Source organism: Sceloporus occidentalis, unplaced genomic scaffold (assembly GCF_023333645.1).
Source record: "Sceloporus occidentalis isolate IW3139 unplaced genomic scaffold, rSceOcc1.0.p SCAF_2, whole genome shotgun sequence".
NCBI lineage: Eukaryota > Metazoa > Chordata > Lepidosauria > Squamata > Phrynosomatidae > Sceloporus > Sceloporus occidentalis.
Genome location: NW_028316982.1, coordinates 175,446,847 through 175,472,450, shown reverse-complemented (window position 1 = coordinate 175,472,450; position 25,604 = coordinate 175,446,847). Strand labels below are relative to the sequence as shown.

The window sequence follows — 25,604 nt, the reverse complement described above, 5'->3', positions numbered from 1 at the left end:
TTTCTGAAGAGGGAGGCAGAAAGACAAGGCTTTCTGTCTTTGCTTTTAGCACACAGGCAAGGTTTTATGAGAGAAGACAGTCTCTGACAAATTCTGAGACCCAGACATTTATGCCTTATTCAGAACCTTAGAAAACATGTTGGATCAATATATGAAGAAGGAAGCCTGCTAGTTCTGCCTGCCATGTCTCCCGTGTCATTTTTCTCAGAATGTCACAGAGTTTCCACTACATGTGGAAGCTCTGTTTGTGACTGGAAACCCCTATTTATTTATTTATTTATTTATTTATTTATTTATTTATTTATTTTAAAGTTTCTCATCCTATGGTGAGTCTCCACATATAGCAAAACTCTCATGTTCAGATTTGTCTCTGCCCATGTGAGGTTAACAATGGAGTGGGGGACAGAGTAGGACACGTTCCTCTTTCAGTGTGATTTTACACATTTCCTAAAAGCCTGAATTCACCGACATTTTTAAAATATCATAGCCTTAGTCAAATAATTATCAATGGAAGAATAAAACTGGTCTACTGACCTGGGCAGACTTAGCATATTGCCATCATTTATTTATTTATGTTTTTCTAATCATTACGGACAAATAAATCTGGGTGCCATCCAAACCCCCCACTGTACTGATGGTCCCTATATAAATAGACAATTTAGTATAAAAACAGGTTGTTAAAATAGAAAACATTCATTTTAGACACATTTAATATTTTATTCATAAAGATTTCTTTAATAGACCTCTAGCTCTAGAAAGACCATTCTTCAATTTGTACTATACTGCATTGTTTCATATTGCACAAAATCTCAATGAGATTATTTATACATAAACATAATATAGTGCATAAACAGCTTCAGTGATCTTCTTGAAGTCATTTTTTCCTAATTCCTTAAGGGGTTAAACAACTGCTCCACCTAAAAAATAGAAATATTAGAATTCATTTATATGAAATATGCAACATAGGTACTTTAGTCTTATGTCCAAAGTGCACTTTGGTGTAGACACACACTAGACAGTGTGAACAAAGTACCATTATTGTTGTACTGCAACTCCAGCATTCTTCACTATTGCCAGTGCTGATTAGTGCTGATGAGAGTTTGTCCAACAATATCTAGAGGGCTGCGTGATTCTCATCTCTTTAGTAGGGAATGAACTTCATTCAACACAGTGGGATCTACTTCCACGTAGGCATGCCTGGGACTATACTGGAAGCCCACAACTTGGAGAATAACATATAGATGTAAGACTTTACAAGGAACCCAATTAAATTACTGATAAAGTTTGGTGTAAGACATAAGCAAGGAACTCATATTGGAACATGAACCAGACGGTCTCCATCTCGCACCACTATGCATGGCCTTCAGTGAGAACAGAAGGCATGGCCATGCATGTCCAAAGTGTTAAATGGATCCAATCCACAAAGTATTTTGGCTTGAAATCCATCTTCACTCTTCCTCTCTTTTTTTCACCCGAAGGAGGAAGAAGAAAAGTTAAGCCCTCACAGCTGGCCTTGCAAAAGATGAGTAAGAGTCACCAATTTTGCTTCCCCCATCTTTCCTGTGTGGGAAAGAGGAACAAAGCCTTCTCAGGGAACCCTTGCAAGTGATGATGATGATGATGATGATTTATGAGGGAGAGAACAGGCTGGCCCAACTCCATCAGGGCTAGCCTGAAGAAAGAGGTTCCTCCCTCCATAACTGTCATCCTCCGGCCTGCGAGGGAGTTGACCAGGCAGGCCCAGCTCCACCAGGGCTAGCCTGAAGATAGAGCACCCTCCCTCCATAACTGTCATCCTTCGGCCTATGAGGGAGAGAATAGGCTGGCCCAACTCCATCAGGGCTAGCCTGAAGAAAGAGGCTCCTCCCTCCATAACCGTCATCTTCCGGCCTGCGAGGGAGTTGACCAGGCAGGCCCAGCTCCGTCAGGGCCAGCCTGAAGAAGAAGAGCCCTCCCTCCGGTCCACCTTGGTCCAGGGCTCAGAGAGAGAGAGAAGAATGCTGGACCTGATCCCCTCCCCCCCACCATTCCCTTCTCCTTTTGTCTCGTGTCTTTTTAGATTGTAAGCCTGAGGGCAGGGAACCGTCTATTATCCCCTCTGTTGTAAGCCGCCCGGATTCCCAGTGATTGGGCAGCATATAAATAAATCCTATTATTATTATTATAATGCCCCTTTCATCCAAGGGTGAAAGATCAGACATTCATAAGCAGTCTCCTTCTGTACTGCTTATGAATATCCTTCTAACACCAGGTGGAGTTTCTTAAATACCAGACTTGCTTGTTTTTATAATTTTATATAAAACTAATCAGATTATTTTAAAATTCAATGGCTGCTGATCAGCCGTGATAATTTTGTAATGTTTTACATAGCATTTTGTGCATTACTAGTGATAAACTGAGGCTCTGTCCAAGCAATATTGGGGCTGTACACACCGGCACTTTGTGTCGGCCTGTACGGGTGGTGAGGGCTGAACATCCACACGCTCAAAGCCCTTACCGTGCTTCCCGGGTGCCATTTTGGTGCTCACCCATCAACACAGCACATGCCATGATGATACACGCTGGGCACAGCGCCCTATGGCACCCATTTTCGAGGCTTCTTTTCCTCCCTCCAGAGGTCCAGTGTATGGTTGCCACGGCCTAAATCTGGGGCAAACAGGGCAGCATCATGCCGCCCATCTGTACAGCCCCATTGACCCCAAGTGAATTTTCAAATTGAAATTCTAAGTGGAATGTTACCATTTTGAATTCTGATCATCTCAATTTCTGAAAACCTAATACTGTATGTTCATTACCTCCTGGATTCACCACTCAGTGTGTGTATGCATGATGTCGTGCACAGGTATAGACACATAATCTTGTTATTTCTTTTGTGATGACCATTGGCTATCAACAGCAAAAACTGACTGTCTGACCAACTCTGTGAAAATTAGCTATCCTTTATGTGGAATGTTAATATTCCTTGCTCTTACTAGACTTTGATTTTATTTTTTAAGTGTGTGTTAGTTTGTTTTTTGTTTTGTTTTGGTTTTTTTCTTCTTCTCTTTTTCACCTACTAGTCCTGTGTTTTGGGGAAAAGATAGGGCAGACATAAAGTAATTGATGATACAAGCAAGTGAATAACTTATCCTGTCTTCTGGCACTTCACTTAGTCTTTCCCATTTGTTAGGATAGAAGGCCATTGTCTCATCTTTTATACCACATGCTATGCATACCACTGATTCTGAGCTCCACTCTTCATTGCTCTGATAAGGAGATCAGCAGCTAGTCAAAGTAAAGAGTAATGAAACTGTTTTTCATTCATCACAGAAAAAGGAGTTTATACCATTTAAAATTCAGACTTGTGTATCCTGTATACTCAGAAGCAAATTCCAATTAATTCAATGGCACTTATTATGTAAATGGTTATAGGACATCAGCTTAAATCACTGGGACTAACTCAGAGAAAGATCATTCATTTACCCTGATCTGAAGTCTACTGTAGACAGGTTTATCCAGTGGAAGCAATTTTTAAAAGTTCATTTCTTTTTAAAGTTATAACCAGTTATATAATATTGCTGTTAGTCTTACCTCTTGGTTTAAAACAGTATCGCTTTTGCTTGTAAGACGTATAGCCAGCTAGTGCTCCAACAGCTAACAGCACTACTACAGCCACAACTGGGGATGTAATCTGAGCGGCTGAACTAGAATCAACTGCAGAGGGGAAAGGAACAGCAACACAGTTTCTTCAGAAATACACCACTCTATTCTGTTTTTATTGTAAAAAGTGGATTATCACTTTGACCCATACTTTCTAGGGTATTCCTGTATTGCAAATATGTGCACATTTAAAAAGCAGAACAAAAACAGTCTGGATAATCCCCAGAGCATTTTTTTTAAATATAATTTTAATGAGACCACTCACAATGAATGAAAAATGACTATAAGGATTTTAGCAGCCTCATGGGAAGAACCAAAAATTATTCTTATTAGTAAAAAAAGAGAATGAAGTAAGGAGAGAGAGAGACATAAATTCATGCTCAGCCATGACCAGTCTTAAAGGCTGTTATGATATATAAAGTATAGTCATTTTTTTCACTGTCTTTATTTTACATTTCATTCTTTCTAATAGTGTGCAGTATTTCAAGTGTCAGAGTGCAATTGAAGAAAATTGAGAAAAAAGTAAGTCTCACTGAAATCTCTTGGTGTGATCAGAAAAAGTGTTAGGAAGTTATATCAATTAATTTAAACTTGAGGATGGAACCAAACTAGAAATTGTATTAATTCTCTCTCTCTCTCTCTCTCTCTCTCTCTCTGTGTGTGTGTGTGTGTGTGTGTTAACTGCCTCCAAGTCAACCTCAGCTTATGGTGACAACCTCAGTTTATGTCATCAACAGGTTTAGGTTTTGTAGACTCGGGGCCAGGGCTTCCTTTACTGAGTCTATCCACCTGTAATACAATCTTCCTCTTTTCTTGCTGTATTCTATCTTACCTAGCACTATTATCTTTTCTAGTGAGTCATATCTTCTCATGATGTGTCTAAAATGTGACAACTACAATGGAGATTGCAATCAAGAAATCAGAAGAAGACTAGGAGGTAGAAGAGCAGCTATGAAAGAACAAGATAAGATCTTAAAGTGTAAAGACATCTCACTGAACACTAAAGTTAATTCTGTCCATCCATTATATTTTCCATAATTATGTGTACATGTGAGTGTTGGATGGTAAAGAAAGCTGATAGGAAGAAAATCAACTTTTTTGAAATATGACGCTAGAGAATAATTCTGTGTATACTGTGGACTGACAAATAGACAAATAAATGGGTCCAAAACAAATCAAGCCTGAACTTCCCCTGATTGCCAGGATATAAACTTGAAGCTGAACTCTGCACATCACATTACACATCCCATACCTTCAACAGCATGTTTAAGCAGCCCAACTGAGTGAAAAGCAGTTTCAAAGACAACAATCAAGATAATGCTTCTTATCCAGGCCAAGGCCATGGTCTATTTTCCCTTCCAAAAGTCACCCCACAACCATTTACAACCAAAAGGCCAGTTTGCCTACATACAGCAGCTGTAGAAGACAATAGCAGCTGGTGTGCATTTGAAACAAAGTAAGAACTGATAGCACATTCCAGATGGGGTTGCACAACTCCTTTTTCTTCAAAACAAAATTGAGCAATTTAAGGGTAAATTTGAAAACATATGAATATATGAATACATAGTACAGGTCCATCATATCTCCTTGAATGAAAATAACGTACCAGATTTGACTTACCAGTATTTCCCCCTTGATCTGAAATATGTGGTCTTTCGCCTGAAACAGAGGTAATAACATGTTTGTTTTTCAGGAAAATCTATCAAGAAATACCAAAATCATATAAAGACCTATCTAAACATTGTTGCTTTAAGTCATTTCTTGCTTTAGTAACTGATCAAGAATAAGAGCAACATTAATACTACCAAACTATGTTTTTATACAGGATATAAAATAAGAACAGGGAAAAATAGTTTAGTCATAGTTTCTTCCCACTGAATTAAGATCAAGGGCACTGATGCCCGCACATTGCCCTCCAGAAGTTTTTGGCCTACAGCTCATATCAGCTTTAGCCAGATCTTGGAGGTAACTTCGCTTGTTGTCACTCTAGAAAGTGAGACCAGTGGCCTTCAGCCACATTTCCTTCAGTATCTTGGCTGTGGTGTCACTTTAGTTTATTCTGATTCTGAATGATGTGGCCAGCTGCAGGCAGGATTCTGTGCTAGTCTGAGAGGCAGATAATTGTTTTAAAGTAAAAAAATAATAATGATAGAGAAGCAATCTTTTAGCCACCCCATATAGTTAAGGTAGGCCCGTTACAGACGGGCTTAAAGTACGTGCTCTGCTCATACTAGGGTTAGGAAGGGGCGTCACTTCCCGACCCTCTTAATTGTAGCATGCGCGGAGCGTGTACAAAATGGCGGCACCATATACACATAGGCGCCACCATGGCTACGTCACGACCGCACCACATCCAAATGGGGCGGCGCGGAAGTGACGTACTGGGGCCGTGCAAGGGCGCCTGGGGAGCTCTTTCCGCGGTCCCGGAAGGAACTCCGTTTCGGAGCTCCTTCCACCTTTGCGTCGCTGGGCGCAGCCTTTACATGGCTGCGCCAGCGACGCAGAGCAGAAAGGGGCCAAGTGGCCCCTTTCTCCTCCTCCCTGCTGCCACCGGGTGTCCTTGGGGCTTGAAGCCCCAAGGACACCCCTTTCCAGGCCGCAGGGAAGCGGCCTTTTGCTGCTTCCCCGCAGCCTGGAAAGCAGCAGATTGGGGCCTCAGAGGCTGCCGTTGTGGCAGCTGAGGCCCCGATCCGACGGGGAAAGGGCCGGTTACAGGCTGCCCCAAACAGGCAGTCTGTAACGTGTCGTAAGCACAGCAACACTCCCCTCAACCAGCAACCTATAACACATGAACATACACACACACACACACATCCCACTGCAACCAAACATGACAACCATATAATGACAACTATTTAATCTGGGAACTTGAATTGAGCAATGTAATGAATTGATTTTATTAGTAATGTTTAGACTTCTGGCCCTAGCCAGCCTGGCCAATGGTAACAGGTTATGGGATTCCAAAAACATCTGGAGGACCAAAATTCTGCACCCCTCCTAGATGAGATTTGAAAGTGCAAAATACTTCAAAGAGGTACTTGGAATCCAGCTCAAGAACGTAGCATGAATATGGGGCTTTAAGCCTTTGCCCCCGCCCACTGTAGTCCTGGATCAGTGGACTCTTCTCCATGCCTGCAGTGTCTAGGGCAGAGTATTCTCTGTTTTTAAATGGAGTTTTGCCAAAATAATTTGCCAAAGGCCATTAGTTTTATGAAATAAGTTTAACTATAAAAATACAATGACATCATCAAATTACAGTACAAAATATTAACAAGCATCGGTTGATTTTAGATACCAATAAAATATCTTAAAGGCACCAGATCCCATCTAATCTTGGAAGCTAAATGGTGTCAGCCCTGTTTAGTACTGGGATGAGAGACTGCCAATGAATACCAGGTGCTCTGGGCTATAGATCAGAGGAAGGAACTAATGAAACCAGCTGTGAGTACTCCTTGACTAAGAAAACCCTATGAAATTCATGGGGTTTCAGTAAACTGACAGGTGACTTCAAAGTGCACATACACACAAGCAAATAGAATAGGAATCCAGAGGGGCCTCTGGTCGCTCTGGGGGCATGCGTCATCTGCACACCCATCCCCGAAGTATCCAGAAGCCACTTTATCTCGCCCCTCTGCATAGGGCCTAAAAGATGTAGCCATTTTGAGGAATGCAGAAAAGGACTGCAGATTAGCTGAAAGAACCTAAACTATTATGCCATACCTGCTGGAGGTAGAGGTTTCCCATCGTTGAGATCCAAGTCACTAAAATCATCTGAAAATATGAAATTGTAATATTACTTTTTCTCTCAAAATTCTCTTTCCAAGTTTTTCCCAATCTTGTGCTTCTTCAGAGACTTTCTTTTAGCAACTAAGCCTGTATTTGCAGACACTTTTCTGTTTCATGTATGAAAGATTAAGTTTCCTCTCTTCAAATTAGAACCATTTTATTTCATTATATTCAATACCCAACTCAACACAATGTCTCTACATGATTTGAGGCATGTGCCTTTGGAAAGAGCAAAAGGAAAGGAAAGGGTTTTAACTTTATTCCTTCCAGAGACAGAAACGAAGGATTTTCCCATTGGAAAGAGCAAAGGGGAAGAAAAGGGCTTGCATCTTCCAAATGTTGAAACATCACCAACCAATGGATTTTGTCTTTGGAATAAGCAGAAGGAAAGCAAAGGTCAACTTTGTTCCTTCGGAAAGCTGAAACGCCACCAACTGATGGATTTTGCCTTTGGAAACAGCAAAGGGGAAGGAAGGGTAGGGCAGAAAACTTTGCTCCAGTGCCCTCCCAAATTGACACCACACCAACAAAAGCCCCAGCTTCTGACACTCACTTTCTTCTCTTCTTATCTCACTACCTGCCACATGGTCTGAACCTGAAGGGGATGCTGAAAAAGCATTCCAAGTACCTCCCTTCTCTGGAGAGTCAGCTAATCAGTATCTGAGGTCAGTGCCTTGAGATACTGTCCCCTTGGGGTGGCATGCCCCACTGTTTAAGAACCTAGGTGGCAGACAATGAAAGACTTAAGCAGCTCCTGCCAGTCACTTTTCTAAACCTTTTATTTTTAAAAATCTATACAGCCAGCATTGTATGGGGCATAAACACTTGCACAACCACTAGGTCCACAAGTGGTGGCACATTCCCCACACTCCTGCAAAGGAGGTATTCATGACATCCTTGCATGAATAATTCCAGTCGTTGTGAACTTTGGTCACAGCCATTATGACAAGGCTGGGATGCTGGAGGACCAGCTGGGCTGTCATGCCAACTGAGTCAGGCACCTGGGCACAGATCTGTTCCTAACCACAGCAAGTGCTACTGTATTCTGGTGCTACCTGACACACTGGTACTACCTGCCTTCACCTCCTTCACCTCCTTTTCCACCCAAACCCATGCAACTATGCTATGGATTTTTCATGCTGCCAGCACCAAATAAGATTTTGGTCCAAGATTTTCAGATATGTGTTTGTGCATAAATGCCTTGTCATTAGTTCCTTAATAGCCTTGTATATACTTCAAGACCAAATCTTCCAACCACCATATCATTATGGTACACATGGACTAGTCTAGCCAAAAAACAACAACAAAAAACCACACACAAAAAACCCAACTTTTTTCCTAACTAGGGAAGCACATAATCAAAACATATATTGTGAGAGATTTCTTTTAAAATAGCCATTTAAATTTTCCATACGATATTCTTACTTGAATTGTTGTGCTCTGTTTGCTGCAGGGAAAGACATGGAAATGGTTGAAGGTTGCAGTCACCACCACCAATGCATGTTTAACCCATTAGAAAAGGAGGAAAACACATATCCAAAAATACAAAATCCACATAAAAATAGCACTAAAACACTAAAAATTGCTGACACTGCTCACATTTGGAGAGAACAGGAATAGTCCATCCTCCTTGTACATCCCCTGCTTCCCACAAATGGTGTGCAAAACTAGGTCACAGCATTCCCAATGCAACAGAAAATATAAAAGATGTCATAGAAGCTAGTTATTGTCTTCTGGCCTGGGAGGGAGTGAAGGGGCAGGTCCAACGCCATCGGACCTGAAGAAGAAGAGCCCTCCCTCCTTGCCAACTGTCATCTTCCAGCCTGGGAGGGAGTGAAAGGGCAGGCCCAACACTATTGGGCCTGGCCTCTACTAAGAAGCAGAGCCCTCCCTCTAGTCCATCTGCCTTGGTCCAGGCCTCAGAGGGAGAGAAGAACTGCTGGATCTGATCCCCTTCTCCACCGCCATTCCCTTCTCTTTTTCTGTCATGTCTTTTTAGATTGTTAGCCTGAGGGCAGGGAACTGTCTAATTAAAAATAATAATAATTGTAAGCCGCTCCCTTTAGGGCTGAAGGGCGGGGTATAAATACCGTAAATAAATAAATAAATAGAAATCATTCTATAACATAGAATAAGTCTGCAAGTTTAGAGGATCTACAGTATGTCTGCACACATGACCTCACAGAATTTCATATTAACAAGTGGCCACTGCTGGTGTGGCTAAGGGTACTGTAAACTTTATCACAGTCCAAGCAGCATGGCCCCACAGCCCTCTATGATCCTCCATCACATAATAAACACATGAAAAATTGGCTAAAGCCAGATACCTAACCCAATAAATCCAAATTACCCAGATTTAAACTAGTAGTTTTGATTTGACTTAGATTAATTTAAGTGGCATTAACACTACTGGTATAAACCCAAGCAATCCAAGACCAGTGATTTATGGATTTACACAAAACATATTTTTTTAAAAAAAATAAAAAATAAAGAACACTTACGACCGCCAATGCTGCCATGACCACCACTGCTACTGCCACCACCAATGCTGCCACCACCACCGGCTCCTCCTCCTCCTCCAACGCTGCTGCTGCCACCGCCAAGTGCATCCCCTAGATTAAAGTCAGAATCTAAAATATATTAAAGCAAGTTGTAAATATATTATCAGTGTCAAGGGAAACAGGTGTTTTCAATAACAAGAGCAAATGATTAGGAAAAAAGAATGAGTAGGAGCAATTCCAATTGAATTACAAAATCTATCACATTTTAATGCCCAAACTGTTTCATATTAATCATACTAAAAATTATAATATTACAGCAACACTAGATAATGTATTCTGGGATTGCTCTGATCTTATCAGATGTGTTTAAGGTATGTTTTGATAGGGAAACAAACAATGATAGGGATACAAACCTGTCAACATCTCTTAAAGTTTAGGAGATGCCCATGAGATCTTCCCCCCACCAAAGAACAGGACCTATATAGTTATACATTCCTAGAAACTTTCTAAAAAGGATGTGGTAGTGGCAGTGGTGATGGAGTTGGAAGAGGGGCAGGAGGAGGGGGATGGGGGGAGACCCTTAAAATACTAAGTGAAACAGCTGATAACAACACAATTTTAAAAGATATTAAATGAACCTCCCTCTTTTTTAGATCTTAACATTGGCGGGTTACAGACCGCCCGTTTGGGGCGGTCTGCACCCGCCCCTTTCCCTGGGGTATCAGGGCCTCAGCAGCCAGAACGGCAGCCGCTGAGGCCCCGATCTGCCGCTTTCCGGACTGCAGGGAAGTGGCAAAAGGCCACTTCCCCGCAGCCTGGAAAGGGGTGTCCTTGGGGCTTCAAGCCCCAAGGACACCCCGCGGCGGTGGGGAGGAGGAGAAAGGGGCCGCTTGGCCCCTTTCTCCTTTGCGCCACTGGGCGCAGCCGTGTGAAGGCTGCGCCCAGCGGCGCAAACCAGGAAGGAGCTCCGAAACGGAGCTCCTTCCTGCTCCGCGCTAAGGGCGCACTAAGCGCCCTGGCGTGGAGCGACGACGTCACGTCCGCGCCACCCCATATAGAGGCAACGCGGTCATGACGTCATCATGGCGGCGGCCGTGTGGAATGGCCGCTGCCATTTTGTGCACGCAGAGCACGCACTAGGGTTAGGGGGCTGCGGAAGCACCACCCCTTCCTAACCCTAGTACACGCAGAGCGCGTACTATATGGCCCGTCTGTAATGGGCCTATGGAAATTATTCTTACCATCATTTCCATAGCCGCCATGTGGCTTAAGATCAGGATAGAGATTAGGTCTAGAGTTCCCACCTATTAATTTCCAAAAATATATCAGTCACCAGGCATAAAACAGAAATCCAAACGAATACCTCTATTATAAATCCTTAAGTGGAAAAAAGTCTTACCATCACTTCCCTGGCCACCTGCATGTGGTCGAAGGTCAGGATATAGATGAGGTCTGGGGTTGTCACCTATTAAGTATAAATGTTTCTGAATAGGAATTCCATCAGGAAGCACTTTTTTTCCTTTACCAAAAGGATAATCTTCCTACCTTCTTTTAAATGCTAGTTTTCACATAATGTTACAGATCATGGGATTGCTTTGGAAAGAGTTTGCCAAGCTTGTTTACTCTGATACAAATGTGACATGAAAACGAATGTTTTCAGAAGTGTAATTTTGGTCAATATTAACCACAAATTGTCAAGCAAAATTCATGGGGATCTGTACAAAACAGGTTCTGTTTTAAACTTAGTGACTGTAAACAGAACATTTACGATCCTAATGCCAACATTAATAATATGAGGCTGGCCAGGTAACTATAGAGATCAAAGTTTAACATAATATGGTCTCAGTTCTGAATAGGTGTGTTGTTTCTATTTATCAGATGATACATTTGATGCTTTATCAGTACCGTAAAGCTATCAATTTTAAAAAAAAAACTGGATTCCCCCGACCACCAAAAAACTATATCCCCTTGGTTCAGTTCAGGCTTTCTAACCACTGGTGTATTGCTCCCCCCAGGTCAGTCTTCAACAGATGTTCACATTTTGTGTGTGTCGTTGGTTTATTATCTGTACTCATAAAGGTAAAACCAAAGATATACCACTTCATGAAGCAAACAGCTGATGAAAAATAACTAGCTTCTTATATGATGGCCTGCCCAAATATTTTACCAAATATTTTTGTAGAGTTTTTTTATTTATAATTCTTTGGCACTAAGCCCAAACCATGTAGAAAATATTCACTTTCACAGTTTTATTCTATAAAAAAGGAAGGAAGGAAGTATTCAGTACAAGTCAATTTCCAGGCCTCTGCTGCCACTTTGAGATACTACTTTTTATTCTGCATGTTTCTACTATCAGTAATGCAAAATTCTTTTTATCTTCATAAAACTCTATCACATAAGCCAAAATGACCAAAGGAGAATATGGTTGGTAAAAAAACAAGTAAGAGATTAGCATTTTCTTACAAAATTCAGTTAATAATTTATTCTTGGGGAACATTTTTAAAAAAAAAGCCTGAAATGATTACTACACCAGTAATATCAGTGCATTTGAAAGCTACGTTTACAGTTTCATTTGTAGGTTTAGATCTTGTATGCACATATCTAAGCATTGTGACTTCAATTATTCATACTCAACTGCCATCTAATACTCACCCACTGGTGGCCTTTTAGTTGCTGGATTGGGCCGCATGGTAACTAAACCAGAGAAATCAAAGTCAGTCTATGGTTAGTTTACTTTTAAAAAAAACTTCTGCCAATATGGCTAAATAAAAAATAGCTAGAGCTTTTATTGACATGGCTGAAGCTGCAATTATATTCCCAGTTACCAAGGTGTAAGATCCATTGCTAGAGTAAATATGCATACAATTGCACTGAGGAACATGTTCAGACTTTCTTTTAAAGTATGGAGTACTCAATGGCTTCACTAGGTTTATATTTGGTTGTGTAATTTTAATTATTAGTGTTAGATAGCTCTGTATTCAAACATACAGTGCAAACGTTATTCTGCATACCTGAAAGAAGGTTATGTTTTAAACTTATATTTAAAAGAAGGATCCATAAGCCAAGATCCAGTTGGGCACACAAATTGTGATCTGTGCACCCCCTGTATTTTTCTCTTGAGCTCTTCTCCTGTACATCCCACAGCTCCTAAAGCAGTCTTCTTCACACTGCTTTCCTCCAAACGTGTTGAACTACAACTCTCATCACCAGCCAGCATATATATTCTAGCACACAGACACCACACTGAGGTACACTACCCTAAAGAACTATCATTTGAATTCCTGTAAGTCAAAACAATGAGTTCGTTCATGAGATATATGTACACAAGTGCTCTTCAGAAGAGGAAAAATGAGGGAAATAGCATATACAGCACAATGGTCTCTGTCCAAGCAGGGATTGGACTCCAGCTCTTGTTGAATTATAATGTTAAGTAGTCTCACAATTGACTATGTTGGCTGGAACTAATGGGAATTGCAGTTCAACAACAGCTGAAGTCCTATAAGTGATGTATACTGACATAACCACTTTTTACACCATCATATATGATTTTTCAGTTGTTGTGAGAGCAGGTATTCAGTACCTCTTTGTACATTTACCCTACCCCACCCCCTCAGCCTTTGAACATAACAGGCCTTTTCAGCACTGGAATACAACCTTACAATTAATGGCCAGGGAAGGGTGTGGGTGTATATGGCTGCAGTTCTGGAGCCAGGAAAAAGAAGAACAGACATTGTCCTTCTAGATGTACAGCAAGCCAATTGGCTTCTTTCTGGACCCTACAATACAGCAGATTGTCTCCCATGACAAAGACCCAGTTTGTTTCTTCCTTATACTGGTATAACCTGCCTTAATTCAGTCCTTCCTTCCAATCCACTACCAAGTTGTGTAAAGAGTAATAAGGTGACATCAGAAATATATGTAAGCATGCATGTCTCTCATTCATAAGGTCTCCATTCAGTGACTGATGATGTATGATGAAAGAAGATTCTCTTCAATGCTTTGCATAAACAATTAATATTAGCGTTGCTGGTTTTTTTACCCACACACTTACCTGTCCCAAGGGCATCAGATAAATCAAAATCACCAAATCCTGTAAAAAGAGCACAAACATTAAATCAAGGATTTTAAAAGCAGTTTCATGCTTTATTCTTGTGCTAAACTGAAGTGCTGCACATACTGTACATTCCACATGGTGTCACTACTAACAGGCCTTGTGTGTTCCATACAGATAGGTGTAATGTCCGTACAATATAACTATATGATTCACTGCTGTTTTGTGGAGAAACTTAGAATCACAGAATCACAGAGCTTGAAAAGAACACAAGGGCCATCCAATCCAACTTCCTCCCATGCAGGAATACAAAATCAAAGCACTCCTGACAGATGGCCATCCAGCCTCATTATTATTATTATTATTATTATTATTATTATTATTATTATTATCAACCTTTATTTATAAAGCGCTGTAAATTTACACAGCGCTGTACATACAATATTTTTAATTGGACGGTTCCCTGCCCTCAGGCTTACAATCTAAAAAGACACGACACAAAAGGAGTGGTGGTGGGGAAGGGGCCTTTCTAGTAGGATAATACATATAAAATACATAGCAATATAGGAAATTTAAATTTAATCTGTTTAAAGTCTTCCAAAGAAGGCAACTCCACCACACTCTGAGGCACATATTCCATGGTTGAACGGCAATTATGATCAGGAAGTTCTTCCTAACATTTAGGTGGTATCTCACATTATCTTCAGCAATTACTGGGGATTTCTAGGACTGAGATAGGGATCCTGCATCTAATGCCGTAAGATAGCTTGTGAAGAAATTGGAAAAGTTGTTGTGGCTGCTGCTGTTGCTGCTACTTCCAGAATTCTCACAATCATCAGCATCACTGCTTGACTCTGTTACCCTAAAAGGTGTGTGTGGGGGGGGGGGGGGGCTTGGTGTCCCAACCAACAATGTCTCCTTGGGGGATTTATTATCTCAAAAGGAGGCCTGTGAGAGGAGGGTAATTTTGGGAATCTTTTCACCTGTTTATACCGGTACTAACTGCAGAGAGACTCCAGTTTCAATGAACATAAAGGTTTTATTTAGCAATGTGCAAAGGTTCATGCAAACACACAAAACCACTGCAAGCTTAAGAACCGCACAGGACTAACAGACAGAAAGATGTGGAAGGTTGAATAGAGAGAGATCAAGAATTAGAAGGGGTGATAATTACCAGTCCTGAAGATAGGTCCACTGAAAATGAAGCATGGCTCAGACAGCATGTGAGGGTCACATAGTGAGTAAGAGGGGCTGTCTGTGCACAAATAAGGCTAGAGCTGGGCCTGATATTTATATCTTATTCCATAGCCTCGAGGGGTACTTGGTGCTACTACACTGTGTAACAAAGGCTTTGCTGTCAAATTGGCTGATGGTTTTAACTTTGGAGTGACAAAACAGGGATTGGCTCTGGAATAACTCTGCAATAGTTGGACAGAAAGGATGACCAGGAACACAGCATGGGGCGAGGTAGAAGATTGTATTTAACTCCTTTTACTTGGAGACTTGCTTTGTCTCTGAATGCGAAGAGATAGGGGTTCAAGTAGTAAACCCAGCTTACTTTGATTTTAGTATCATCTAGGTCTCCTCCAATTTCTCAGGTCAGTGTATCTTCTCACATGTGTAACTTCCTAGTGTTCTAAAAGTCATTGTGACCTCTCAAAAACATGCCTGATGCTAGATATCAAATATGAAACCCTATATCTAGTGAGAGAGGTGTAGGATATGTTAATAACTCTCCATGAGGGTCTCTATATACCAACTTATAACATCTGAAATTTGGAAAATTTACTTTGCATAATACAGTCGGTCCTCACCTTACGCAGGGATCCGTTCTGGATCCCACCGCATAAGGCGAATTCCGCCTATGCTCAAGCCCCATTGTAAACAATGGGGCTCGTGCACAGCGGTGCGGCAGCGCGGCGGCGTGCGGGGTGCAACGGGCACGCGTGCCCATTCAATTGAATGGGACGCGCTGCCCCTTCCGCCCCGCGCATGCCCCGCGGCTTGAGCGCGTATGCTCAAGCCGCGTAAGGCGCGCCCGCGTGTGATGCAGGCGCGCTGTACAAGCTGATGCATAAGGGGCCCATCATGGGGAAGCTGCTCTTGGTAATCTTGACTTGATGAGCACAAAATACAGACCAGCTAAAAGTGTAGATTCTGCTGACAGTTTCTAGAATCTAGCCCTTGGTGATAAAAGCTCCACTTGAATTTTTCCTACATGAAAGATGTTATGATTGATGCACACAATTCAAAACAGAGACTCTCTAAATAAAACACAATGATCTTATTCATAAAACTACACGAAATCCAGTCCACCAGGAAAAGACATGAAACTTATCATGCAGGCTATAGGGACTAGAAGCCAAGTTGGCCAAAATTCTGAACAGTTTATTTATACATTTCCAAAGTAAGATTAATGGGATTATTCACAAATAAATATTATTTTCTTTTAATCATAATATCCTCACAACTAATCCCTAAGGAAAAGGAATGGTGTTTTTGATAATGTTAAGAAGAGCATCCAGTTGGAACACAAGTGGTTGTTTCCTTTCTTCAAGTTATTTGCTTGAACTCCATACAATCTACTTCTCTGGAACAACTAGTCTTATATTTGGCCACAAATCAAAAGAAATGCGCAGAATGGAGCTCACATAAAAATACCATAAAACAACCTAACAATAATATTGTGATGACATAGTTTTCTTCTTGTCTGTGTTCTATCCAATTTATAGTCTATCTCAAAGCTATTTAAGCTCATGAGGTATTATGAAAGACAAAAGTAGTGTGACACATAGGAAAGGAAGAAGTTATAAAAGGAGCAAAATGTTTTGCCAGTGAAATAATTCCTCTATGAGTGTCAAGAGAAGTGCTGGTATTGAAATTCTGGTTATTTTCATCCCATCCACAGACAGTGCCAATGTCAAACTTTTCATATTCTAAGAATAATACTTTTCAGTGGACCTATAGTGTCTATTTAAATACTGCCAGCAACCTAAAACCATTTATGATTGTATTTTTTGGTGTGGACGGGTAGTGTTTATCGTTGTAAATATGTTGTGTCTACCCACATCTCTGGATGATATATTAATCTCAAATAAGTCAGAAAGTGGTGAGCCACATTCCCACCATGTGATGCATCTCTCAGGCACTGACACCTAATCATCCATTATGCCACCTCCTTACTTATTTTAACTATTTAGAATCTGCTTCAAGGACAGTTTAATGCACTGGTATTAATGCAGAGATAAAAAGTAGATAAAGGTGCAGTACAGACCGGTGCTTTGTGCCAGCCTGGGGCCAAAAGTAGAACTTGGTAGCGCGGAGCGAACCCTACTGCACACCACGGGCGCCATCTTGGTGTGTCGCCATTTACGAGGGGTGCATAATGGTGATGTGGCTTGTGTGCCACATATAAACAGCGTGGCACATGAGGGACGGCACAACACTGCTCCAGGGCGCTTATGGCACCTCAGCAGCAGCAGAGAAAGGAGCCACTTTTAGTGGCTCCTTTTTCAAAGCGCATCATTGCCACACCGTTTGATTGGAGCGGCCACGATCCAAGGAAGAAAGGGGTGCCCTCTGTCTGCCCCTTTCTCCTAATCTGTTTAGGCCCTTAGTGCCTAACAAATTCCCTGTAAAAGCTAGAAATACCTCAGCTCTAGGAACATTTTATAAATATTGTCTCATTGCAAAGTTATGGAAGCACAGTACACTAAAAGCAGTAAGGATTATCTGAAGACTTGTAGGCAGCCAGTGAGTGTAAACAAATTGGTTAAAAATTAATCTGTTTCTATTTCCCTGTGGAATATCTGTACAAACTCAAACAGAAGTGTTTTCACTGCATAGCTTTCTTCCAATGAGACTAAGGTTTGATTTGAACAGGCGAAGAGTATGTAGAAAATTCCATTGTTTGTTCAGATTCATTTTCCAAAAAGGAATTCTCCTGAGAACTTGACAACCTGAGGAGGGTTGCCTTCTCATAGCAGTCTGAGAGGCAACTGAGAGAACAGTCCTGAGCAACTGAAGAGCAGACTGTTGCTCTGTTCCTCTGAGTCTCTGATGAATTTTGCACTGAAGTGTCTGTATTTTAAAGAGGAGGGAAGTGGGATGTGATCTGACTCAAGTGCTTCATTACTAATTTCCCTCTAGACACAACTGCCTTAGCAGTTTCTCTTATAACTCCCAAGGCGATTCTGTTACAAGATGTGGGTTTTTTGTTTAAGTGGATCTGCAGCTGAAGCTGAAACAAAAGAAAAGGTAGCCTTTCAAGACAGGTGACTAAAAAAATGCAATATTGGTATGCACTGATCAGTAAGATCACAAATTTCTATCAGGAAAACACCAGAAACAATAATTTAGGGGAGTTAGAAAGTGGAAAGGATTGTTGGGAAAGGATGGGGGATGATTTAAATCACATTATACTGTATTAAGGACCTTTATAGCCAGGCTGGTAGTGGTTTGAACACTGGACTATTACTCTGAAGATCAGGGTTCAATTCTCCATTCACACAGAATTCCACTGGGTCACCTTTGGTGAGTCACACACTCTCAGCTCCAGAAAATCTTGTGATAGGCTCATTTTAGGGTCACCATAAGTCAGAAATGACTTGAAGGTACACAGCAACATATAAGACCTTAACATACTCAAACTGAAAGCTAGTGGAGGTACAGATGTAGCATAAAATAGAGAGTAAGAAGGATTATGCTTTGGAAATCCTTGGGATTGTTCCTGATTTCTATACTAGTTTTAGTTGACCTCTCAGGCAGGCCAGCGTCACCAATTCATCTGCCACTCATGTCAGAGCAGCCATCCAATAAAACTAATGGCTGCCCAATGCTTCAAAGGCATTTTATCTTACAGATGACATTAAATTCTATGCACTGACTGTTTTTCCAAGGAAACTGACACCTCACTACTGGCTCCCATGTTTGTTCAAGACAAAATATGGTTGCACACACACTTGGATGCCATTTTTAATTGTGCATAGCACTTGACCCACTCAGCATTCCCTGCCTATTGAACATGTGTAAGTTTCACTGAGCTGTTAGGAGGAGTGCTCAGGGTTTCTTGCCTCTTCCTCATTTCTGCTCCATTTTGGTTCTATTTCTGTCAGCACTCACCTCCTGAGCTCATAGTTAGAGGGAGTGGTGCATCCCTGAGCACTCACCTTTGTTTTTTTCTTATATAAGTGAATGGCTACTGTTCACTGACATAGAAGAAACAGAGAAAAATCAGAATGCTCCCCTTGGTGACATTGGTGCATTGAGGGCAAAATCTGTCCTCTGACACCGGACTGTCAATGCTCAACTCATAGGGTTCATGCAGGAAGAGTGTAATCTGTAATCTTAATCCCCCAAAGCTTTGTAGCAGTCAAACCAGTGCTGTGAGTGTCAAAGCACCAGGATATTTTTTATTTTTGGCAGGAATGGTGACATCATTTGCCATTCTCTTTAGATATACCTGTTCTTTCCATGCTTCACTGTAGTCCTCACATTAGTGGGAAGGGGGGGGGGGGAGACTTTCCCAACAAAAATACATTATTGCAAACTATTCCTCTCTTACAGTGCAGTTGTGATGTAAAGTATTCCAGGGCTGTTTTTAATAGTCAAGTAAAGCCCATAAGCTTAAAAAAAAAAAAAAAAAAAAAAGCAAGCGACACCTGGTTAAGATAAAACTTCCAGAAGTGGTTTGTGGATATGGATCAGTACATTTGTCTGTTGGATTCTCCTTGCCTAAAGTTGGTCCCCATGCCTGAACAGGGATTCAGACCCTGATCTCCCAGAGTCCAGAACTCAGACTGCTACACCACAGTGTCTCTAGAGATACCAGATAGTTCCTACTAAGAGGAATCTCACAGAAAGATGTCATGAATCCACACAAAGAGATGCATCATATTATGCTGGGGTTGGAGATGTTTTTTCATAAAAGGTAGGACTATCAGTGCTTACTAGCCTGGGCAGCTATGTATCACTTCTAGTGTCATTAAGAGGGTGTTTCTACTGGTTGCTGGGTAGAACAAGTGGGAGGATGTTCTAGTGTTCTTGCCCTCCTTCTGAGTTCTCCATAGGCATTTGTTAGAATCAAAGTTTGGACTAAATAGTCCTGTGGTCTCATCCAGCATTCATTTTCTTGTATTTTTTACAATCCCAATACTCAACTCTCTATTGCAGAAAGAGTTTTGCTATACTTTACCTTCCCTCCTACTCACCAGTAGCTGAAATTATTGAAATTATCAAATGAATAATCAAATTCATGCCACTCAACTTTCTGGAAAATGAAAAAAAAGTCAAAGAATGTGTTTGCTCCACCCAGATGAGAATGCCCTAATTTTATAATCTGGCATGTTATACACGCAGGTTTGAATAATTACTAGGGCTGACAATGGTTGATTAAATCAGTTAACTAACATCATCATCACACAGATCAAACCTTTCTCATACAAAGGATATGGTTTTAATACATCCCATTGTGTTCCTCACAGATACACAAAACTAGGAAATGGTAAATTTATTTGGAGATCATTAAGCTTCTGTTATGGCTTTATATGTCACCTGACCTAAATAACAATATGTCATAATGCTAGGAAAGGGAGAGGGTAGCAGAAAGAGAAGAAGACCATATGCCAGATGAATGGACTCAAACAGGGAGGTCACAGGCATAGATTTGCAGAAGCTAAGCAGAGCAGTGGAGGAGAGAGGGTCTTGTAGATGTGTCATCTACAGGGTCACCTGTTAACATAGAGTTATAAGTAAAGATGGATTTTGTGCATGTAAGTACAAATAGATATTTGCAAACTTCACAATAAATCCAAGCCTAGATTGCCAATTTGGGATATTATCACATTTGACTTTCAAGCTGCCATAAAAGGTCACTAATAGTACCTTTTGTGATATCTATTACATGATGCTGCCTCTCTCTCATCATTGCCTTGTCTTTCTATCATGGTCAGCCCGCACACATCTGGTCATTGACTGGGAACACCTATCAATAAGCTCCCAATTCTGCTAGTTATCAGGTGTGGAAAATCATCCTGTTGCAGTTCCGGGATCCATGTGATGTCAGTGTCTCCTCCTCCCCACTAGCTCCTTTCCCTTCACTATTCTAGAACATCTGGGATTGTTATTGTTCTTTTACTTCCTTTTATTCTTTAAAAACCATAGAGTTTAAAACTGCTGAGTTAGCATAACTCTGGAACTGTGTTAAGAAATCACACATACACACATACATATGAAAGACACACTGGGTAGCACATAGGGTAGAGAGGTAGGGTTAAGGATGAAAGGGGAAGAGAGTGCAAGGGGCCAGCTAGAGTCTCATCGTGCTAATGGAGGGATGTGCAGTTGGCAATGGTAAGTATGCATTTTTCTTCATTAATGCACTCAGAACAAGAACAGAGGTGATGTGATAAAGTCTTCAGTTACAAATTATTAACCAAGTATCATCTCCTGGCCCAGCCACCCTCCAAATGTACCTTAACAACCAGCAGCCATTCTGCGCAATGGAGTTCTGTTCTGCTAGCAACTGAATTGCATCAGGATTAAGTTTCTAGCCCCTCTCACCAGATATCTGCAGTCTGACAAGGAATTACATCAGGGTTCCTGCTTTTGATTGTCACAATCTTCCTTGTTAGTAGGAGAGGGCTGGGAATGGCATCCTGCTGTGTCCCAATGGCCTACCATCACTTAGAGCAGCTCCCTGGAAACTGAGGGGGGATTTGGGGAGTTTTTATTTGGGAAATAGTGCCACAATAATTAATACATAATATAGCTGAATATAGAGTGCTTAACAGATTCATAACTTTATGTTTTGAATATGTAACTGTAATACAGGATGCTAGTCAATGTTTCCATTCTGAAGTTTAACATAGATACATATTCTTGGCTGTGGATATTTCCAAAGCAAAGGAACAATGGAACTGCTGCAATCAGACATATGGTATATTTTGGTTTGCTTACTCTATGCTAGAGTGATGTCCCATACTGGAGATAAAGCACTATACCTCTCTTTAAAAGCTTTTTCTATCACAATACACTAAAATCTAAGATTCCTTAAATAGAAAGGTCTTTGCCAGCAGAAACAGAGCAGGGAGAGTTCCAAATGGACCTCTCAGGGAAAGGAGTTTCCGTAATTTGGGAGCAGCCATAGAGAAGGCTGGTGTTCCCACATGCCTGAGATGGTGGTGGCTCCAAGAGAAAGCCTTCCATTGAAGATTTTAGAGCACAGGTAGGTTCATATAAGGAGATATGGTATTTGGGGGGGGGGGGGAGATCTGAACCCAAGCTATGTAGGGCTTTAAAGATCATAGCCAGCACTTTGAATTATTCCCAGAAAAGGATCAGCAGCCAATGGACTTGTTTCAGCAAGGGAATTATATGAACCCTTTAACCTCCCCTGGTCAGTAATCAGGTCACAGCATTTTGGACCCACTGACATTTCTGAGCAGTTTCCAAAGTCATCTCCACATAGGTTGTGTTACAGTAATCTAAATGTGATGTAACCAGGACATGTGTCAAGGAAGCTAGAGCTGACGTACCAAGGAACAGACAATTTTAGCTGTGCAAACACACTCTTGGCCACCACTGAAACCTGGGCATCCAGGCTCATTGCTTAGTCTAGGAGAATGCCCAAGAATTGTTTCCAGCCAATTGTTTTGTTAGGAAAGAAGACACTGGGGCAGTACAGACAGTTGGCTTCGTGCCACCCATCTTTGCCCCACATCTGTGCTGCAGCATCCGCATGCGCCCAGAGTAATTTGGGTGCTTGGGTGCCCTTACGTCACAAGGCTGCACCCCGTGTAAATGGGGCCGCAGCCTTCTGATGTAATGGTGCCAATTATAGGGCTCGGCGCATATAGATGCTGCACCGAATCAAGCCTTACTATCGCCGCAAATGTCCTATGTGTACCGGGCCATAGTCAAGGGAAAGTGTCCATGCCAATAATAAGTAAGGTATGTGTACAAAAATAAGGAATAGGTCAGACCTTTTTTTTTTGTTACCTTTCACTGCAAAATTATAGGGAAAATAGAGCTAAAAAAAAGCAGGAGATTGTACAGTGTCAATTATCTTAGACAATATATGTCCTATAAAACTTGCCATTCCACACACAGGGCTGTCTATGCATGTGGAAATCAAAGTCTCAGAGTTGCATAAATAGGCTACTCCCTGTATGATATTTCTCAGAACTAGAAAGTCCACATTCCAGACTTAATTAGTGTTTATGTTTAGAAGCCTGGCACTGTCAAAATAAGAATCTGGATGCAAAAGATTGCATGGATTATCATCCTTCACCAAATTTACACACATTTTCCCCAATTGTCATTCTTTTCAATTATTCACTGTTTGGTTATGTGATAAACTGCAAAGCTTGATAAATACACCAGTTTACAAGATATGAAAGCACATAGAAAAACTGGGCTCAGTTTTATCTTAATTAAATTACCATAATTTATATTAATTAAATAAATTCCAAAGTCTGTGGTTCATAAAAATAATTAGTGCAGCAATGTTCAGAATACTAGATCAAGAGTTTGACATCCATTACAATAGACCCATATGGATAAATCACTTGAGTTGGTATGAATATTAATTCTTTGAAAGCACAAACATGCAGCTCAACTTGTATCTCTCTTATGACTTTATCGCATGGGGGGGAAATTGGGAGAAAAGCAGGAGTTCAGATGGACATTAGCCCGTGAAAACTGCATGATCGTGGTGAAGATTTTCACACGATGTCATGATTAAAGAAGACTTATGCTGGCAAGAAACAGGTAATAACCAGCAACAAATCATTCACACAGAAATCCCACAAACGATTTGTTGTTAGTTATTACCAGTTTATTGCCAGGATAAGTTTTCTTTAATTGTGACATCATTTGAAAATCTTCACCACGATCATGCAATTTTCACAGGCTAATGTCCATTTAAACCCCTGCTTTTCCTTGATTGTCTCACTGTGATAAAGTCCTTAGTTTCACTGCAGAGCATCTGGTGCAGAATAAGACAGGTGGCTCTGCACACTTTGTTTCATCACTGTCTGGTGGGGTGTAGACTCACTGGGATTTGGCGCCTACACAGGACTGGGGGAGGGATTTAGATGGTCTGACCCAGGAGACTTATGGATCCATACAGATTCCTGATGGGAGCTCCCTGTTGCCTTGGCAGATGATCCCAAAGCCCTGGCTGACCACTGGGCAGTTGTGGTAGTGAAGAAATAATTCTTCTCTTCCACCATTGCATATGCACAGTGTCATCCAGTGAGCAATCTCAAGTGGTCAGGAGTATTTTATGCTCTGCTTCACAGGAGCAGACTACTGGGCAGCCTGCTGTAAAGAATTTGCATGGCACTTTGCAGATAAAATTGTGCAGATCTGCTCTAACTTGGAGGTTTTAGTCAATATAAGTCCAGTGGATGTAATCTTAGCACTTGCTTGTCCTATGTTTTTAGATACATTTCAGTTTGTGCAGCCTGTGTATGGGGACAGGATCCTTGGAGAAGGGAGAACTGCCATGTGTATGCTTGTCCTTCCTGGCTTATCAGAGGAGCCAGAGGGGACTGCCCAAGTGGGTGAGGAAGGTGGTGAATGCTTTACAGCAGCAAAGCAGAGTTACATCCTGCCTAAAGAAAGCTGTGATAAGGCCTTTCCTAAAAAAATTTTTTAAAAACCTCTCCCTGAATCCCACTTTATTAGACAATTATCGATCTGTCTCGTATTTCTCCTTTTTGGGGCAAGGTTCTGCAGCATATAATGGCCTCCCAAATCCAGAGATTTCTGGATGAAACAGATTATCTAGATCTATTTCACTCTGGCTTCAGACTTGGCTATGGGACAGAGACAGCTTTGGTCACTTTGCCGGATGACCTACACAGGGAATTGAGCAGGGAAGTGTGTCCCTTTTGGTTCTGCTGGACCTCTCAATGGTTTTCAAAACTATCAACATAGTGTTCTTCTGAGACACTTCTCTGGGATGGGTGTTGGGGGCACTATTTTACAGTGGCTGCATTCCTTTTTGGAGTGATAAACCCAGAAGGTGGTGCTGGGGGAGTCCTGTTAGGCATCCTGGCCATTGGCTTGTTGTCTCTCTCAGACCTCTGTCTTGTCTCCCATGCTGTTTAACATGAAACCACTGGGAGAAGTTTTTCAGAGATGGGGGGTTCAGTGTCACCAATATGCAGATGGCACTCAACTATGTCTTTCCTTTCCACCTAACTCTAAGGAATCTGTTTTGGTGCTGAACCAGTGCCTGTTGTCAGTAACAGACCAGGTGAGGGCAAACAAATTGAAACTTAAGACAAGACAGATATGCTCTTGATCTGTCAAAAAGCTAATGAAGAAACAGATTCAATGGTCTCACTTGATATAGGTCAGTATCCTGCAAATGTGCAATTAGGGAGTAGAACTTTTAAGGGCTCCAAAATGTTTCATTTCAGAAGTGAAACATTTGAAGTACAACACCATTAACAAATCAGCAATTTCATGAATTAAAAACACTTCATTTCTCACAACTATTGAACCTGGAAAAAAGCTATATGGCACTTACCTGAAACTGTGAGCAGGAAACAACCTGCACCCAAAAGGGCAGCTACCAACTTCACCATGGTCTTGTTATGTTCTGTCTTGTGTCTCTT

At 41.3% G+C, this 25,604-nt stretch overlaps 1 protein-coding gene across 1 annotated transcript; it reads right to left on the bottom strand.

Annotated features, from left to right (window-relative positions):
• Nucleotides 1-844: 844 nt before the first annotated feature.
• Nucleotides 845-25,580, bottom strand: LOC149319368 (uncharacterized). Its single transcript, XM_089508051.1, has 10 exons — nt 25,517-25,580; nt 13,978-14,016; nt 12,579-12,620; nt 11,326-11,391; nt 11,168-11,230; nt 9,927-10,055; nt 7,360-7,410; nt 5,260-5,298; nt 3,571-3,693; nt 845-917 (listed from the first exon to the last, which is right to left on the bottom strand). Exons 1-10 carry the CDS (start codon nt 25,572-25,574, stop codon nt 901-903), a joined length of 627 nt encoding a protein of 208 aa, XP_089364177.1. The 5' UTR covers nt 25,575-25,580; the 3' UTR covers nt 845-900.
• Nucleotides 25,581-25,604: the final 24 nt, after the last annotated feature.

Excerpts from the sequence above, each read along its gene's own strand:
- LOC149319368 (XM_089508051.1), bottom strand. The coding sequence starts at position 25,574 with ATGGTGAAGTTGGTAGCTGCCCTTTTGGGTGCAGGTTGTTTCCTGCTC. Across the intron at positions 14,017-25,516 it reads TTTCCTGCTCACAGTTTCAG|GATTTGGTGATTTTGATTTA; the intron begins GTAAGTGCCATA and ends CTCTTTTTACAG. Across the intron at positions 12,621-13,977 it reads ATCTGATGCCCTTGGGACAG|TTACCATGCGGCCCAATCCA; the intron begins GTAAGTGTGTGG and ends TCTCTGGTTTAG.